Source organism: Phascolarctos cinereus, unplaced genomic scaffold, assembly GCF_003287225.1.
Source record: "Phascolarctos cinereus isolate Bilbo 61053 unplaced genomic scaffold, phaCin_HiC Scaffold_9;HRSCAF=440, whole genome shotgun sequence".
Classification (NCBI taxonomy): Eukaryota; Metazoa; Chordata; class Mammalia; order Diprotodontia; family Phascolarctidae; genus Phascolarctos; species Phascolarctos cinereus.
Window position 1 is genome coordinate 240,704,477 of NW_027556402.1, and position 17,662 is coordinate 240,722,138.

The following is a 17,662-nucleotide window of genomic DNA, read 5'->3' on the forward strand; positions in this document are numbered from 1 at the left end:
TTATTTTGATTTATCAACAATCACTTCCATATGCTTTTGAGTTTAAAATTTTTCTCCCCCTTTCTCCCTACCACCCTTCTGAAAATGGTGCACAGTCTGATATAGGCTATACATATACGTTCTTATTAAACATATTTTCACATTAGTGATGTTGTAAGTAAAAATTATAATAGTTCAAACCATCAGAAAGAGGAAACAAGGGGGCAGCTAGGTGCCACAGTGAATAGAGCTCTGGCCTTGGAATCAGGAGGACCTGAGTTCAAATCCAGCCTCAACACTTGCTAACCGTGTGACCTTGGACAAGTCACTTAACCCCTGATTGCCTCAAACCCCTCCCCCAAAAAAAGCAAAAAAAAAAAAAGAGGAAACAAAACTCAACAGAAGAGAAAAAAATAGCAGTTCAACTTCCATAGTTCTTTCTTTGGACGTGGACAGCATTTTCTATGACGAGACCTTTGGAGATGTCTAGGACCCTTGTATTGCTGGGAAGGGTTAAGTTAATCAATATTAGTCATTGCACAACGTGGCTGTTATTGTGTACAACGTTCTCTTGGTTCTGCTCACTTAGTATCAGACTATACAAGTCTTTCCAGGTTTTTCTGAAGTCAAGCCTGTTCATTGTTTCTTATAGCACAATAGTATTCCATTACATTCATATACCGCGACTTGCTCAACCATTCCCCAATTGATGGGCATCCTCTCAATTTCCAATTCTTTGCCACCACAAAAAGATCTACTATGGATATTTTTGTACATGTGGGTCCTTTTCCCATTTTTATGGTCTCTTTGGGATATAGCCTAGAAGTGCTATTGCTGGTAGGAGCTCACATTCCAATAGAGGAGGCAATGTGCAAATAACTCTCCATATAATAAGTTAGAGACGGTGTAAATGGAAGGTATGGAATGGTATGGAAATGGAAGGAATGGTATTTTAGATATGTCTTGTTGTTAAAATGTAAATATGTGGAAAGAAGCCTTGATTGGTAGTCATGAAAACTGGACTTTAGCCTCTGCTCTGCCATTAGTTCACAGGAAATTGGACAAGTCATCTCACTGCTCTGGACACATTGCTTGAACTTTAAAATGAGGTTGTTGGGACTTTTGGATCCTTCAACTCCCTTTCGGCTCGAAAATTTTGATTCTGTGAAATGTTTTTGTTATTGGGATCATCATTACTCTTTCTTTGATGTGTGTATGTATTGTTCTTTGGGCTAAAGAACCGGGGTAGGGGGGGAGCATAGAGTGCTGAACTTCAAGTCAGGGATACCTGGGTTCAGATTCTCCTCTGATGTTTACTAGCTGGGTCAAGTCCCTGAGCTGCAGGTAACCTTCCAAAACGATCTTGTTATAGGTCATTACTTAGCTTATCAAATCACCTCTGTAATTCAGGGCCTTTTTAATTCCAAAGAATAGTTGCAACTCTTAAGTCTTATTATTATTCAGCAGGGATATACATGAAGCTGGCAAGAAATCCCCAAAGTTGTTCTGCTACTTGGATTTTATCATTTAGATGCTGCCCTAATTTATTTTTCTTAAGAAACAAACAAACCTTCCAAAAACAGACATGCAGCAGAGCCTAAGTAGGATCACCAATAGTGTTGACTTCATAGCATAATGAAACCATCCTTGTTTCTTGCTATGGGTTATGCTGTGCATAACTCATGGATACATAAATGTGGTGTCATTGGACTCATTGAATCAGAGAGTCTTTGTTGTGGGAAGGCCTTTAGAGAATCTCTCATCTGACATCCTTATTTTGTGGGAAGATAAGTCTCCGAGAAATGAAGTGACTTGCTGCAGATTATACAGCTACTTAGTGACTGAAACAGGCTTTCTGGTTCAGTCTTCTGCAGGTCTGGTCCAGTGGGCTTGATGCTGCTCTGCTCCAGCTGAAGCCTCTTTCCTGGAAGAAGTAAAGAATTGGGACCAGGAATGGAAAAATGTCGTGTGATATTGTTTATTGATTCCAGGTTACACGTGGAGATTCATAGTCTTGGAAAGGAAGAGGTCATACTTCCTCATACAGTAAGAGACCCTTTTATAGAAAGAGAGGTCTGAATTTACAGTTGTGCGAGAAAAGTGACTAAACTGTCATACTCTTTTGACCCAGCAGTCCCACCACTGGGTATTTATTACTCCCAAGAATGTCAGAAAACAAAGGGACAGTCCCATATACTAAAAAAAGTATGGCAGCATGTTGTGTAGGAGCCAAGAACTGAAAATAAAGTGGGTGCTCATTGATTGGGGAAAGGCTGAGGAAATTTTAAGATTTCTTTGTCTGATGTCTTTTTTTATTATTCCTCTGCCTTTAGAACCCTTGATCCTGTTTTTCATCTTCTCTGTTATCCCTCACTTCTTCCCCTGGCCCTTGCTCTTTCACTGTCTACAACTCTACACCCTTCTCCCTTCTGTATCAGAACTCCTTGGTGAACCATTTCAACGCTCTTCTATCCTCTACATTTCATTGCCATGTTTCATTATCTTATTGCTGAACACTCCTTGCCAAAACTCAGCCATGAATTACTCCTCCTATCTGCTGCTTTCATGCATCTTCTCATGCTGCTGACAAAGCTGGAGAAAATTGCTGATGGGGGCCACCACAGATATATGTTCTGTAATGTCTACTGGGCCCCCTCTGCAACAAGGGAATTCTTTTTATATACCCACCCACCCACCCCATTTCCCTACCCCTGGCTCCAGTTGATCCACTATCCCCATCATCACCACTGCTTGTCCAAACCTTTATCCCTCCTCAGACCTCTCTACCCTTAGCTGAGAACCTTGCCTCCTACTTCACTAAAAGAAACTGAGGCCATTCACTAAGGTCTTTCTCTTCTCCTCTCCTTGTTTCACATCACTCTGATATCTACACTCTGTCTCTCCTCCTTGACTCCTTTCTCACATGAGAAGGTGGTTCTTCTTGCCAAATCTCTATATGTATTCTGGATTCCATTCTATCCTGTCTTCTCCAGCTGATTGTTCGCTCTGTCATTACCATGTTCTCACTAATCTTTATTCAATTTCTCCGTGTTTATTGGTGACTAACAAACATGCCCATGTCTCTCCTATCCTCAGAACACCCCACGTGATCCATCTATTCCTGCTTGCTATCATTCTAAATATCTCCTCCCTTCCTTGAGAAAGCCATCTTCAGTTGATGCCTCTGCTTCCTCTCATCTCAGTCTCTTCTGTAGTAATTAGGCATTCTACCTCATCATTCAAATAAAACTGTTCTCTCCAAAGTTACCAATGCTCTCTTAACTGTCAAATCCAATTGATTTTTTCTCAGTTCTCACCCTTCTTGACCACTTTGCAACCATAGACAATGTTAATCACTCTCTTCTCCTGGGTATTCTCTTTTCTCTTGGTTTTCGTGACCTTGCTCTCTCCTGGTTCTCCTACTTATTTCATTGCTCTTTCTCAGTCTCCTTTGCTGGATCTTCATTCAAGTTATGCCTGCTAATGGTGAGTGTCCCTTAATACTGTCCTGGTCTACCTCTTTTACTTCTTCTAATATCTTACTTGTTGAAATGTAACTATATGCTATATTAGCTCCTGTGGATTCAACTGTCATATCTATGCAGATGGTTCTCAGATCTATTTATCTAACTCTAACCTCTCCTGAGCTCTTGTCCTTTATCACCAAATTCCTTTTTGGCCTCTCAAATTGGATGTCCCATTGGTATCTCAAATGTACTATCTCCAGAACTGAACTCATCTTCTCACTGCCCCCCACACCTCCCCTCAGCCTTACTTTCCTATTACTATTTAGGAAACCACCAGCCTTCCAGCCACTGAGACTTACTACCCAGGTGTCATCTTCCACCCTTCACTCTTCACTGGCCTTCCTGCTTTTCCGTAAACAAGATATGCCATCTCTTGGGTCTGGGTGTTTTCTCTGGCTGCCCTTCATGCCTGGAATGCTCTCCCACCTTATCGCTGCCTCCTCGCTTCCCTCAATTAAAACCTCATCTTCTTTTAGAAGCCTGTCTCAGATCTTTGTAATTCTAGTGCCTTCTTGCTATATTTATTTTCTATTTATCCTTTACATAGCGTGTTTATACATATTTGTTTGTTTGTTGTTGCCCTCATTAGATTGTGAGGTCCTTAAGGGTAGAGGCTGTCTTTTGCCTCTTTTTATATTTCATAAATGCTTATTGATGAACTGATTTTCTCATACCCTATTCAATCTTTCCCATTCTTGTTAAGGTAGCCCTACCTTTCCAACCCCTCTCATCTTCTCCTCTCACGTAGCTGCCATCCTGGTGCTAACTCTAGCCTGTCCTCCACTCATCTATCAAAGTGATTTTCCTTAAGTTCAGGTCTGACCATCATCCCCCTGCTCCATCAAGTCCAGTGGCTCTGAACTGATTCAGAATGATTTAAGTAGAACCAAGACAATAATATGTACATGGACCTAAAAAATATAAAGAAAATGCCACTAAAAGACAACAGAACTGAGAAGAAAGCATGTTTCCTTCCTTTTGGTGAAGAGTTGGTGGAACACAGGTGCCAAATGGAGCTCAAGTTATCAGGCAGGGTCAATGGATGAGCTAATTATCTCTATTTTACTACAAGGGAGTGTTCTGCCATTTTGAAGCAAAGTAACAGCTGGTAAGCGGCAATAAATTAGTGCTGGCATGTCTTCTTCAATTTTTGATAGAACTAAGTGAAATTAGATACTTGGGTGTCAAGGTTATAGCATTCATAGAAATAGTAGTTATAGAGGCTAACGGCTATTGAGTATTAACTACAGAATTTGTGATGTTGTCCTACTAAGTTTTGGTTATTTGAACTTAGGTATAATTCACAAGGGGCAGTGATTATAGAATTTAGAGCTTGAAGAGACCCTAGAAATTATACATATCTCAAGAAGTTAAATGACTTTTTCAGGATCACACAGGTAGTATGTATGTACGTATGTATGTATGTATGTATGTATAGTAGTATGTAGAAGAGCTGGAATTCAAACCCTTCCCCTCAATTTCTGATCCAGTGGTCTTTCCTCTACAAGGAAATTTGACCTCGTAAACAATTTACAAGGTAAACTTCAAGTAAATAGTGTCTCCGTTTCCAAACAGCATAGTTTTGTGTCCTTAGACGCTGTAGTGCTAGGGGGTGGATGACAGATCACAGGATCTGTGGAACTGGAAGGTACATTAGAAATCATCTCGTATGCACAGAGAGTAGAAATGACTCTCCCTAGGTCATACAATGATGGAATTTGAGCTTTGCTATCTGGTTTTTTTAAAAATTTATTTTGATTTATCAGCAATCATTTCCATAAGCTTTTGAGTTTTACATTTTTTTCTCTCTCCCTTTCCTTCTCCCTCCCCAAAATGGCATGCAATCTGATATAGGCTATACATATACATTTCTATTAAACATATTTTCACATAATGATGTTGTAAGTAAGAATTAGAACTCATAGGAGGAACCACCAGAAAGAGGAAACAAAACACAACAGAAGAAAAAAATAGCAAATAGTATGCTTCGATCTGCAGTGAATGTTATTTATTGACAGATGCCATCACCCTCTGTTTAAAGCAAATAAAGTGACTTATTTGTGCTCATTGAGATGTCTGATTTCATGGTTGGCGGAAGCTCCAGTTTAGTAATTAACTTGATGATATCAGAGAAAGGCCAGCATCACATGACAGTAAAGTAGCTGGTTCCCATATCCTCAGTGATAGGAAAGTGACGATCCATGATCCCCAGTAGCCATTTTTACTCCATGTCATTGCAAGGGCTAGACTGGAAGGCTACAACTGGAAGAGGCAGTTGTATTTCAGACGTTATTTTTGTGATTGTACTCCCGTTAATAAACTTTTTATGCCCGTAAGATTTTTCTGAAAATTTATTCATCTGACTTGTTCTGCATGGCTCCAGAGGGTAGAAGTGAGAACCATTGTGTAGAAGTTGCGTAGAGGCAAATTTATACTTGATATAAGGAAAAAGTTCCTAATGTTTGAACTAAGGGATGCTTACTTTTCTGGGGTATTAGCAAGCAGATGTTCATTCACTTACAGGTTGGATGAGAGGGCCTTGGAAGTCCCTTCCAACTTGGAAATTCTAACATTCTTTAACCTGGTGAAGTAGGATTTAAGTGACATTAGCTTTAGTTTTGAGGTGCACAAGTAGCAGAATTTGGAAAAGTGACTTTTTTTGTTTGGGTCCTAGAAAATATCTGGAGTGAAATTTATAGGTGGTAAAAAAAAATCAAATTATTTCTCTAACATTTATTGACTGCAAACAACACAGTATGTGCTGAATATGACAATGTATCCCCAGGGTTTTAGTGCATATGCTGACACCATATTGTGTATTAGACTACAGTGTATTCCCCATAATGCCAAACCCATAGTAGGTACACAAAAAATAAATTTGTTTGACTTGAAATAGATGGGCAACAGAAGAATAGGGAAATTTGTTCTCTGGGGGCCTTTTTGAATAATTTGTTTAGTGTTTTGCTTTTAACTTAGCAAGTTTGATATTATTATATGCTTGATCCCTATTCTTAATGTGATTCTAGAGGTTTTACACAATTTGTTGGAGCATATAAATATCTTGAAAGCCACCTCTGCCCACTAGGGGCATTTTACTACTTCTGGATCTTATCTAGTCTGGAGATATCAAGGCTCTTTTCAGGATCAAGGACAAGAAAACTGGCTTAGAACCATGTGAAATAGGCAGTTTTAAATGTATAAAAGGAATACAGTGTTCTTTAAAGATAATTAGGTTTAAAAATTCCATAAATAAAGTAACTTGTGTGTTCACTGCACTTATACATTTAAATACCATAATCTAGAATTGGGAAGCCTAGACCTATTAACAGTCCTGCCATCTCATTTGTGACTAATAGTACTTAAATCTAGAGTTTTGGTCAAAGACTGTATATTCTTAGAGTGACTTTTGGCTATAGCATCATGAGAAGTGGTGCTCGTAAGAGCTCTGGACTTGGTGTCATAAGACCTGTATTCAGACTGCAGCCTTCCCACTCACTTTGCAACCTTGAGCTTGGCCATTCTCAACCTCAGTTTCCTCACCTGTGTGAGGATAATGGTGATTATGTACTTCACAGGAATGTTATGAGTGTCCAGTGAGACAATGTACCCACACTTATAAACCTTAATGTGCTTTCTGATCATGAGCTATTATCATTACAATGTAAGAGAAAAAATGTGAATAGGCAGATACATGGCAGGTAAGCTTCAGTACAGGCAAGTGTATAGAATACATACCTGAGGAAAAGTAATCTAAGCTTAATTTATAGGATGATCATTTCTGAGCTATCAGTTTATCCAGAATAGAGCCCAGTGCAGGTCAGTGTATTGTCTTGGTCACAAAAGCCAATGAGCATCATCGAGAAGAGTTTTAGAAACCAAATAGAAAATTTTTATTCTACTGGTATGGGTAACTGTGCGCTGCCAGGCCATGAGTGCTGTCTCATTCTGTTCAGCCTACTTTAAAAAAGACAGCTTTAACAAGGTTTGGAAAAAAGTAATCGTTTCTTGATCAGAAGAATAGAGAAACTTCCATATAAGCAGATAGATTTTATGAAATTAGGGAAAGAGAACATAGATCCTGGGAAACTATTTTTAGGGTGTTGTTCTTTTTTTTTTGTACAACCTCGTAATAGACCTAGTTGGAGCTAGAGAGGAAGCCATCTGAGGGGATGTAAGGACTCCCCAATGAAGCTTTGTTGTTGAGTCATTTTTCAGTTATGTCTGAGGCTTCCTGACCCCTTTTTGGATTTTTCTTGGCAAAGATACTGGAGTGGTTTGCCATTCCTTCTCCAGCTTGTTTTCCAGATGAGGAAACTGAGGCAAACAGGGTTAAGTGACTTGCCCAGGGTCACACAGCTAGGAAGTGTCTGAGGCTAGACTTTAACTTAGGAAAAGGTGTCTTCCTGACTGCAGGCCTAGTAATATGTGAAAGGATGGCTTCCATTATCCAGATGAATGAAGATGGAGAGGAAATGGGATTAAAGTTTATTTAAAATGTGGGTGATTGAGATGGAGTATTGTTTATCATATCTTAGAATCCTGGGCCAGGATACCCCTGAAACTTTAGGAGGCAGTTTGATGAGAAACTGAAGCAAGTATTGCTTTGCACAGGGGCAGATAAACTTCTAGAGAATAAATACAGTTAAGAACAGTTCTCTGTATGTGCATGATAATTTTAAGGAAATTTTCTACTTCTGGCCATTTCCCAAAAAATGTCTCCCACAGAATTAAAATGCCCTTGTAGATATCTTGTGTTTATCGTCTTTCTACTGAAATGTGTACATATTGTATACTCTATTAGACTATATACTCCATGAGGACAAGGATTGTTTTTGCTTTTTTGGCAATCACATTGCTTAGCACAGTGCCCGGCACATAATAAACATTTGATAAATGCTTGTTGATGTATTGATTGGTAGTAAAAAAGAAATAACTGAAACTAAATGAATTGATAAGTGATTGCATCTGACAGTGTATGCAATGATTCACATCCATAGTTTCCCCCTGTCTCTCTAAGGAAGTATGTTAGCTATTCTCTGGAGTTTTAATTTATATTTTTGTAAGTATTATACATGTTATTCTCCTGATAACGTTTTCTTTGATCTGTATTAGTTCCTGAGGCAGCTAGGTAGCGCAGTTGATAGAATGCCAGGTCTAGAGTCAGGAAGATTCATCTTCCTAAGTTCAAATCTTGCCCTGGACACTTACTACCTTTGTGACCTTGGGAAAGTCATCTAACCCTGTTTGCTTCAGTTCCTTATTTGTAAAATGAGCTGGAGAAGAAAATGGCAAACCATTCCAACATCTTTGCCAAGAAAACCCCAAACAGAGTCACTAAGAGTTGGACGTGACTGAAACTATTGAACAGCAGAAGTCTTTTTATATTTCTCTGAATTACATTACATTCATTTAACTCTTTTTTTCCCCCAGCCATTCCCCCAGTTGATGGGCATTCACTTTGTTTCCACTTTTCTTCTATCACAAGAATTCCAATGTGAATGTATTCATATAAACAAGACCTTTCTTCCTGTCTTTGACTTCCTTGGGTTATATGTGCCCAATAATGGGATCACTGAGTCTGAGGCTATGGACAGTTTAATGACTTTTCTTATATAATTCCAAATTGCTTCCAGAATGGTTGGCCTAGTTGTCAGGTCTGCCAGCAATGTACTAGTGTGCCTCTCTCCCTATGACCACTCCAACAATGACGTTTATTTTTTCTCATCTTGGTCAGTTTGAGGGGGTGTGAGTTAGATCATAGTTTTAAACAAGAAGTTTGGGAATACATCCTTAACATTTTAAAGTTGGAAATCTTGGTGCTACTTGGTGTAGAGGCAAAATACTAGGCTGGATAGACCACTGCGCTAAGCTCGAGGCCTATTCTTATGACATTTCTTCCTGAGTGGCTAGAAGATTTTAGTTTATAGAAGGAATAGGATTTTGTGTAATGGAAGTAGAACCTATTTAACTTTTTTCAGTACTATTTCTGTGAGTTAGACATTAAACTTTTTCTTTTTCTTTTTTTCTCTTTTTAGTTGTCACAGGGAGTACTGATGGAATTGGAAAATCATATGCAGAAGAGGTAAGCCTTCATTTTATTAATTTAGTTTTTAAAAATTAATTTTTTATTAATTTAATTTTTTAATCTGGGGCATAAATGCCTGCCTCTCCTGCCCCAATTTCCCATTACATAGAACATGAAACAGAGGATTGCATGTGAAACAATGGGTCTCTATTTTATATTGCTTGCTTTTTAAAAAAAATACATTAAAAATTCCATGTGTCACTTTTAAAGCTGTCCTCCTTTGTGCTTCCTTCTGAACTTCCTTCTCTTCTTTATTGTGCATTTAAAAAATGTTTTAGTGGCCCTCTTTTTCTTTTTTTACATTGCCACTGATTTTCCTCCCTCTCTCCCCACCATTTGAAATAGAGGAAATAGCACCCTTTTTAACAAATAAACATAGTCAAACAAAAGAAACCCACATAGGCCCATGTTGAAAAACTTATGCCTCTTTCTGCATCTTGACTCTGTCACCTCTCTGTTACGAGGTAAGTCACATGCTTAATCAACCGTCTTTGGCAGCTGTGGTCGGTCCTGGCTGTGCTCAGAATGCTTAAGTGTTTTAAAGTTGTTTTTCTTTACACTCTTGTTATCCTTCTATACATTGTTCTCTGGCTTCCTGCACTTCCCTCTTCATCAGTTCATACTTCCAGGATTCCTTTTCATAGAGATTCTACCCTTGGCTGACCCCTCCCCTTCTCTGGTCCTAAATTTCCACCTTGCCATGGTTTGTGCCACTTCTTGTGCGCCAGTCACCTGTGGCAATAAGCAGCAGCCTATTTATGCCCCCCATATGTCTTCCCATTGACTTTTGCCTCAGTGGCAGTTTGTATTACTTGGAGGTTATGTATGTGTCCATGGATAGCATCACTAGAAGAATGTTGGTGTTGAAAAAGTGAGTTTCCCAGAATCACTACAGCCCATTCTTATTGTCCATCTGCAGTGTCTGCCCAGGGTATGTAGACTGATAAATCAAGTCAGTGGGGGTGACCATCTAAGTGTGTATCCCAACTTGAGCAATCGACATTCTTCATTCTGTTTTTTGTTGGGCCAAATTCTTTGGAGGAATTACAGTCTTCTCAGGCAGGCTCTGTAGTATTCTGGGGCTTAACACAGTCAGCATAAAGTCATCCGTATATCAGAACATCTGGAGGACCTCTTCATCTATAGGAAATACTTTTTCTACACGGACTCTTCCCTGGACACACTCTATGGCAAGGGCAAATACCTTACCAGTATGTGTCTTCCCATTTTACATCTCCACAAAATGCTACTTTGATTCCTTATTGTATCATGGAGGCATTTCTGGGCCCTTCGAAGCTTTGACAGCACAGGATAAGTTCTGTCATTTTTTTTTTTTTGGCTAGCCAGTGGGGTTAAGTGATTTGCCCAGGGTCACACAGCTAGTGATTTGTTTTGTGTCTGAGGCCGGATTTGAACTCAGGTCCTTCTGAGTCCAGGGCCGTGCTCTTTCCACTTCACCACCTACCTGCCCCTGTCATTTTCTGTGAAGCTAGAAAAACTTTCAGGTATGGCTTTGGGGCCAGGCTGAAATTGCATCCAAGAACCAGCCTCACTTAAGCATGGAAAGTTTCATCATAATTTGACCATCAGGTAATGAATTCATCAATCATCAGAGCCCATAGAATGAGAAGAATGAGAACAAATAAAAAATGGCCTTCTTTGTTACTGTGTGATTCCCTTTAATCTCTGCTCAACCAGGGGGTGGAAACAGGACCAGAGAATGTTAAGAATCACAGGCTTTAGAATATCTATCAACAGTAACTTCCTATAGGTATTCTACATCTGAGGTTATTGTCTGATGACCAAAACATTGGCATATTACCAGAAGGCCGTGTCCTGTGGTTCACTGTATCACTTTTGATATTATTGTCATAAATGGGAAGACCCTTGGAATGTCTCATCATAGATCTGGAGCTGGAGAGGATCTCAGAGACTGTCTAGTGAAATTCCTTCATTTTGTAGGAAAAGAGCCTGACTTGTTCAAGATGACTTTAAGCATGAAGGGTAAGATTTGAACCCAGATCTTCTGAATCTAGAGCCAGAAGTTAGCTAAATGGTAGGATGGCTCCTGTGGGTAGCTGAGAAAGCTAAAGGAACGCCATTGTATTTGTTGTTCCTTTATCTTGCTCCTAAACCTGTTAGTATTGCAACCCCTACCCTGAGACCTTTCCTGCTGAAAAAGCAAAGACTGTCCTATCTATTGGGGGGGGGGCGGGAGGCCACAAGAGATGACTGATGTGAAGAAGATCCTTTCCTGTTACTAGTTCCAGCAGCAAGCTTTGCCCCCCCCCTTACCCCCATGCTGAGGGACTCCATACCCAGTTCACCTCCTGCCTAAATTGAAGTCTCTGTAAGCTTTTTTTATTCCTTCTCTGCCCATGTGGGTGGGGGCTCCCTTGGTGGCAAACTCAATAAATCCTCGTTGGTTCCTCAATTTCTGGTAAGTGTTTGGTTTTGGTTCTGGTTTGTTCCAGAGCTGACAGCTTTACCCACATTCCCAAGTTCATTTTATGACCAAACCAATGAAGACATCATTGTGTGGGACACACGACCATCTTGTCCTTACACAACAGGGTGGATGAGCATGCGCGCATGGCGTGTGTGCCAGAGTCTTGTGTAGAGGGTGGTACTGGGGAAACTGCAAACCACATCAGCAGATCCTTCACTGAGGGGCCACGGTCATGGGAAAGAGGATAGAAAGTGTGTTAGACAATATGGCTCACCTTGAGGCAGTTGAAGATCCCAAAGGCTTCTGTGACCGACTACTCAGAAGCTCGATCCCAAAATCTCATGGACGTTTCCCTCCCTAAAAACGTCAGATGTGCTGGCCATGGTGAGCATCCAGCAGAATCACAGAGAAAGCATGAAGCGGATTCTGTGAGGTGTTTACTGATAGAGAAGTTGATCGAGTCAGCTGTGTATGTCTGCGCTACTCAGACCATTGCCTCCTTTAAACAAGAAGGCAAAATTAGAATCCAGTTAGAACTGGTAAAGGGGCAGAGATGACACGGTGCAGTTAGAACCTCAGCCCGGTCTGTTTAAACAAACTGTTGATGCTAAGGAAAATGAAGAGCGGCAAAAGGCAAAAAATGTGATCCTGAAGACTGCTGTTTTCTGCAGAAATCTTACCCGTGTAAAGCAGTTCCCATATTAAGGAGGCCCAAAGAGCCCGTCACCCAACTTTGAGGCAGCAAGCGAGCACTTGTTTTCCTTAACAAATGGAGAATTTCCTTAACAGCACCTATGGGCTGCACCTATTTAAGATGCATTTATGTGTAAAAACACTTCAGAGAAGGATGGTAGCAATTTATGGGCGTTATTACCTCATAAAAACAGTAAAAAGTCATGGAGGGGAAAATGAGGCTGTGAATGACTTCTTGCAAACCTTGGATAAACCATATCATCATTCTATTAGTAGACAGATGACAGTGGCCTGGGGGACTGCAAATATAAGGCAAATAGAAGAGAAAAAAGAAAAATGATAAATGTTGGAGGGAATATGGGAAAACTGGAACATTGATGCACTGTTGGTGGAATTTTGAGCTGATCCATCCATTCTGGAGAACAATTTGGAACTATGCCCAAAGGGCTATCAAACTCTGCATACCCTTTGATCCGGCAATACCACTGCTAGGTCTCTTTCCCAAAGACATCAAAAATACAAAAATATTTATAGCAACTCTTTTTGTGGTGGCTAAGAATTGGAAATTGAGAGGATGCTCATCAATTGGAGAGTGGCTGAACAAGCTGTGGTATATGATTGTGATACAATATTGTTGTTCTATAAGAAATGACAAGCAGAAAAACCTGGAAAAGACTTACACAAACTGATGCAAGTGAAGTGAGCAGAACCAGGAGAACGTCGTATACAGTAACAGCAACACTGTTCGATGAAGAATTGTGAATGACATATCTGTTCTCAGCAACACAATGATCTAAGACAATTCCAAAGGACTAATGATGAAGCATACTATCTGCCTCCAGAGAGAGAACTGATGTTGTCTGAATACAGACTGAAACATATCATTTTTTCCTTTCTTTCATCCTTTTTTAAAAATTTGAGTCTTCTTGTACAAAGTGACTGATATGGAAGTCTTTTACAGGATTGCACATGTGTAATAGAATTTTTGGAAATTCTATTTAGGAACAGAATTTAGAACTCAAAACCAAAAAAATGGTTTTAACATGTAATTGAGGAAAAATAAAATATTATATATTAAAAATATGGATAATAATATATGATAGGGCAACCTGATTGAGTTGTTCTGTGAATTAGATAATAAATATTTTTTTTAAAAGGCAAACAGTTAATCTGTTGCTCTTTGAAAGGAAAGCGCCAGCGGTGGACTCTAATCACTCTCAAGTCACCAACATGCGAGCTTAGAAAGGGAGCCCACTCTCGAGGGACAGTCAGAGGAAGTGGCTGGAACACCCCTGGCCCACACACAGAAATGCCATGTTTGGCCAGCATAGTTTTGAAAGTATTGACATACTATTTTGCAGGGTGTTGGAAAGGAAGGCTAGTTGCAAAAGAACAGAAAAAAACTCTCCGATGCTCTTACTGCCACACATTTGCTTTTCAGATTGCCTTCCATCTGTTCTGAGTCTGTCTTGTTTGTATCCTGTTAATGGCCAGTTGTTTTACTCACTAGAAAGAATTGTCCTCTAAGGCAGGGGCTGATTTTTTGCCCCCTTCTTTGTGTCCCCAATGCTTAGCCCACTGCCTGGCCCATACCAAACAATAGATGCTGTTTTTTGACTGTGTAAAAAAATAATTAAGAGGACGTCATAACTTCCAACCCAAAGCCTACTTTTTTGTTGCTGTTATAGCTTAGTGAGTACTGGGCCTATATAACGAAGAGGGCCAAGAAAGAGGAAAAGGACTTCTTTGTTGGAGCTGCTCTTTTTTGTTTTAACAAAGAATTAGAAACCAACAATATGTGTATCAGGTGGGCAACAGCTAACAAATTATGGTATGTGAATAATGGAATATTATTACACTGTGAGAAGTGTTGAAGGGTATAGTTTCAGAGAAATCTGGGGAGACTTGTATGAATTGATGCAGAGTAGAATGAGTGGAACCAGAACAGTTTGTTAAATAACAACATTGTAAGGACAAACAATTTTGGGACTCGAGATCAATGTAACGCGCAATCAGAGGACCGTTGATAAAGCTGGCCATCCAACTTCTGGACGGAAAGGTGACTTACCCAAGGTACACTGAAAATGTTTGATTATGGAAAAGCACTTTATTTGGGAGAGCCAAGTTGCAATCTGTAAGAAAGAATAATAACTACTTAATTTTTTCCAGTCCTGTCAATAAGATCTTAGTGCAACCTAAAATTTTAAAACCAAAATATCTATAGTTTGTGTAGTTATATAATTAAAGGAGTAGTAACAATGACTAAGGAGGAATCTGTTTTCACGTAGAATTTTTTAAGGTCACATTGGCTGATAAAGCATCCATGGTACTTACTGAATTGTCTCCATTCTCTCTCTCATTTGCAGTTAGCGAAGCGGGAATGAAGATTGTCCTCATCAGCAGATCCCAGGAAAGACTGAAGGAGGTGGCTAATGAAATAAGTATGTGCTCATGTCAGCACCTGTTGCTTTGGTAGTGGTGGTGGTTTTATTGTTACTCAGGGTGGAGGATCTGTAATTACCTCCGCATTTGTAGATGGCTTTGCAAATTGCTGTGGGGAAAAAATTCATCCCTCTGCAGTCAACCTAGTGCTGAGTGTCTCTGAGCTCTTCTAGGCTTGTCCTTGGATTAACAGGTGGGCAGTGCACTGGTGGATCCTATCTGTGAAGCTTTTCGAGCTTAATTGACCCAATCAGATATTTTTGAGCTTTGCTAGGATAGTATTTAAAAACCCAAAGACTAAAGAGGAGAAATCATCGTTATCAGCGCAGTCATCATCATCATCATTCTTTTGCTAAAATTCTTCACTTGGGCATCTTCATGGTGTGGGAGTAACCCAGGATTTTGAAGGTTCTGCCAATCCAGTACAATATTTTGTAGCCCAGCCAAGCTAGCTGAACTTTTTGCACATGGAGTTAACAATAGAATGTGTGGTTGTCAATTCCGAAGTTCCCTGCCCCAGTTAAATTTGGAAAGGTCTAGGACCAGAAGGTTGACTGGGAGATGTTACTGGAGTATTATCATTTAACTACCTAATCAAGAGGCACCAATAGTCCATATTGAGGAATATCTTGATGAAAAAACTTGGAAATGCAATGATTAATTTTGGTTGACTTAGCTCTTCTCAGCAATGCAAGGATCTAAGATATCTCCAAAAGTCTTGGGTTTTTTTTTTGTTTTTGCTAGGCAATGGGGTTAAGTGACTTGCCCAGGGTCACACAGCTAGTAAGTGTTATGTGTCTGAGTCCAGATTTGAGCTCAGGTCCTCCTGAATCCAGTGCCGGTGCTCTATCCACTGCGCCACCTAGCTGCCCCCCAAAAGTCTTGTGATAGAAAATGCTACCCACATCCAGAGAAAGAGCTATGGAGTTTGAATGTAAATTGAAGCATGCTTTTTGCTCTTTTTTTTTCTTGTTTTGTTTTGTTGCTTTCTTCTTTCTTGTGGTTCCTCCTATTGGTTCTAATTCTTCTTTACAACATGACTAATGTGAAAATATGTTTAATAGGAATGTCTATGTAGAGCCTATATCAGATTATACACTGTCTTGGTGGGGAGGGGGAGAAAATTTAAAACTCAAAAGCTTATGGAAGTGAATGTTAAAAACTAAAAATAAATTAATTTTAAAAATTTTTTAAAAAGAAAGAAAAAGAAAAAACTTGGAAAGGGAGCATTTTATATTCTGTGATATAATTTATTATTATTATATTTATATATTTTAATAATAACTTACACTGATAGACCATTTAGAATGTTCTTTGTAATTATGTAATGTTTTGTTCATTTTATTCAGAAAGAAATACAACTTGCATTTGTATTGCCAGAACATTGTGCTTTCATGTTCCCTGTTTCTATCTGGTTACTTTACAAATACAATATTAGCTGTTTTTCAGAGAGTTCAATCCTGTCCATTTTCATTTATTCCTGTGGACACATATACTGCCAGAAGGAATCTAGAATGCATTGCCAAGGATGCCAAAGTTTTGAGGGTGAAACCAGAGATATTAGAGGCATCACTCCTATCTGTAGAAGGCAAGTGTTTCAAGAAAAGAGAAGATGTTGCTTAAAAAACAGGAATGTTAGGCTGTAGACCAGAGTTTGGCATGTACCTGATCAGGATTGCTAAGAATGTATTTGCCTACAGTTTTCTAGATCTAATCCAAAGGTCTTTCAACTGATAAAGTGGGTTGGAGGAGAAAAACTGCCTCCATGTATCTATCAGCCAGTCAACAAGTATTTATTCCTGGGTATCAGGCATTTTGTTAGATCTTGGGGATGAGAATTAAAAATGAAACAGTACCTAACCTCAGGTGACTTACATTCTATCCAGTTGTTTAAGTACAGCTTAGGAAGACAAGTCAGTTTTGGGCCACCAAAAGCTCACAGGGAACACAGTCAAAGTAGACAATGGTAAAAAATCTCTGGTCTCTAATATTTTTTGCAAATATAAAAATGTATGGATATTAAGCAAGGTAAATTGTACATTCTTGTGTTGTGAAACAAATAACTTCATAGTATCACTGAGATTTGCTGCGATTATATTCAGGTCTGAAGTATGGATCTGAAATTATATATCTTATTCAGAAACAAGAGGATAGAGAGAAGATTTACTCATTAGGGATGCTGGAACTGGGAGGGGGGAGAAACGTGGTGGAAAGCATTTGGGTATGGATTAATAGAGGCAGAAGCTGTATATCCTCACATTAAACTTTGGACCACATGTACAGAAAGAAAAAATAGTTAAGATTAGGAAAGAGAGCAGGAGCTGGCAGAAAGGTCTGATATAGCATTAGAGTGCTATTCCTCCCTTATTTGTACCTTCTTTCATAATTAAGGGAAATAATCAAGGAAGATATTTTGCTTTACAAATGAATTTTGTTATTTTTGTGGAGTTCTGTTAAGTTTCCTTTTCATAGTTTGTTATAACATTA

General features: G+C 39.3%; 1 protein-coding gene across 1 annotated transcript in view; it reads left to right on the top strand.

Moving 5' to 3' along the window:
* Window positions 1-17,662, top strand: part of HSD17B12 (hydroxysteroid 17-beta dehydrogenase 12) — a 142,779-nt gene that overhangs the window by 37,655 nt on the left and 87,462 nt on the right. The window contains exons 2-4 of the mRNA XM_078148633.1: window positions 9,542-9,588; window positions 10,090-10,094; window positions 15,104-15,174. Coding sequence (XP_078004759.1) covers window positions 9,542-9,588; window positions 10,090-10,094; window positions 15,104-15,174 — 123 coding nt within the window. The remainder of the gene's footprint in view (window positions 1-9,541; window positions 9,589-10,089; window positions 10,095-15,103; window positions 15,175-17,662) is intronic.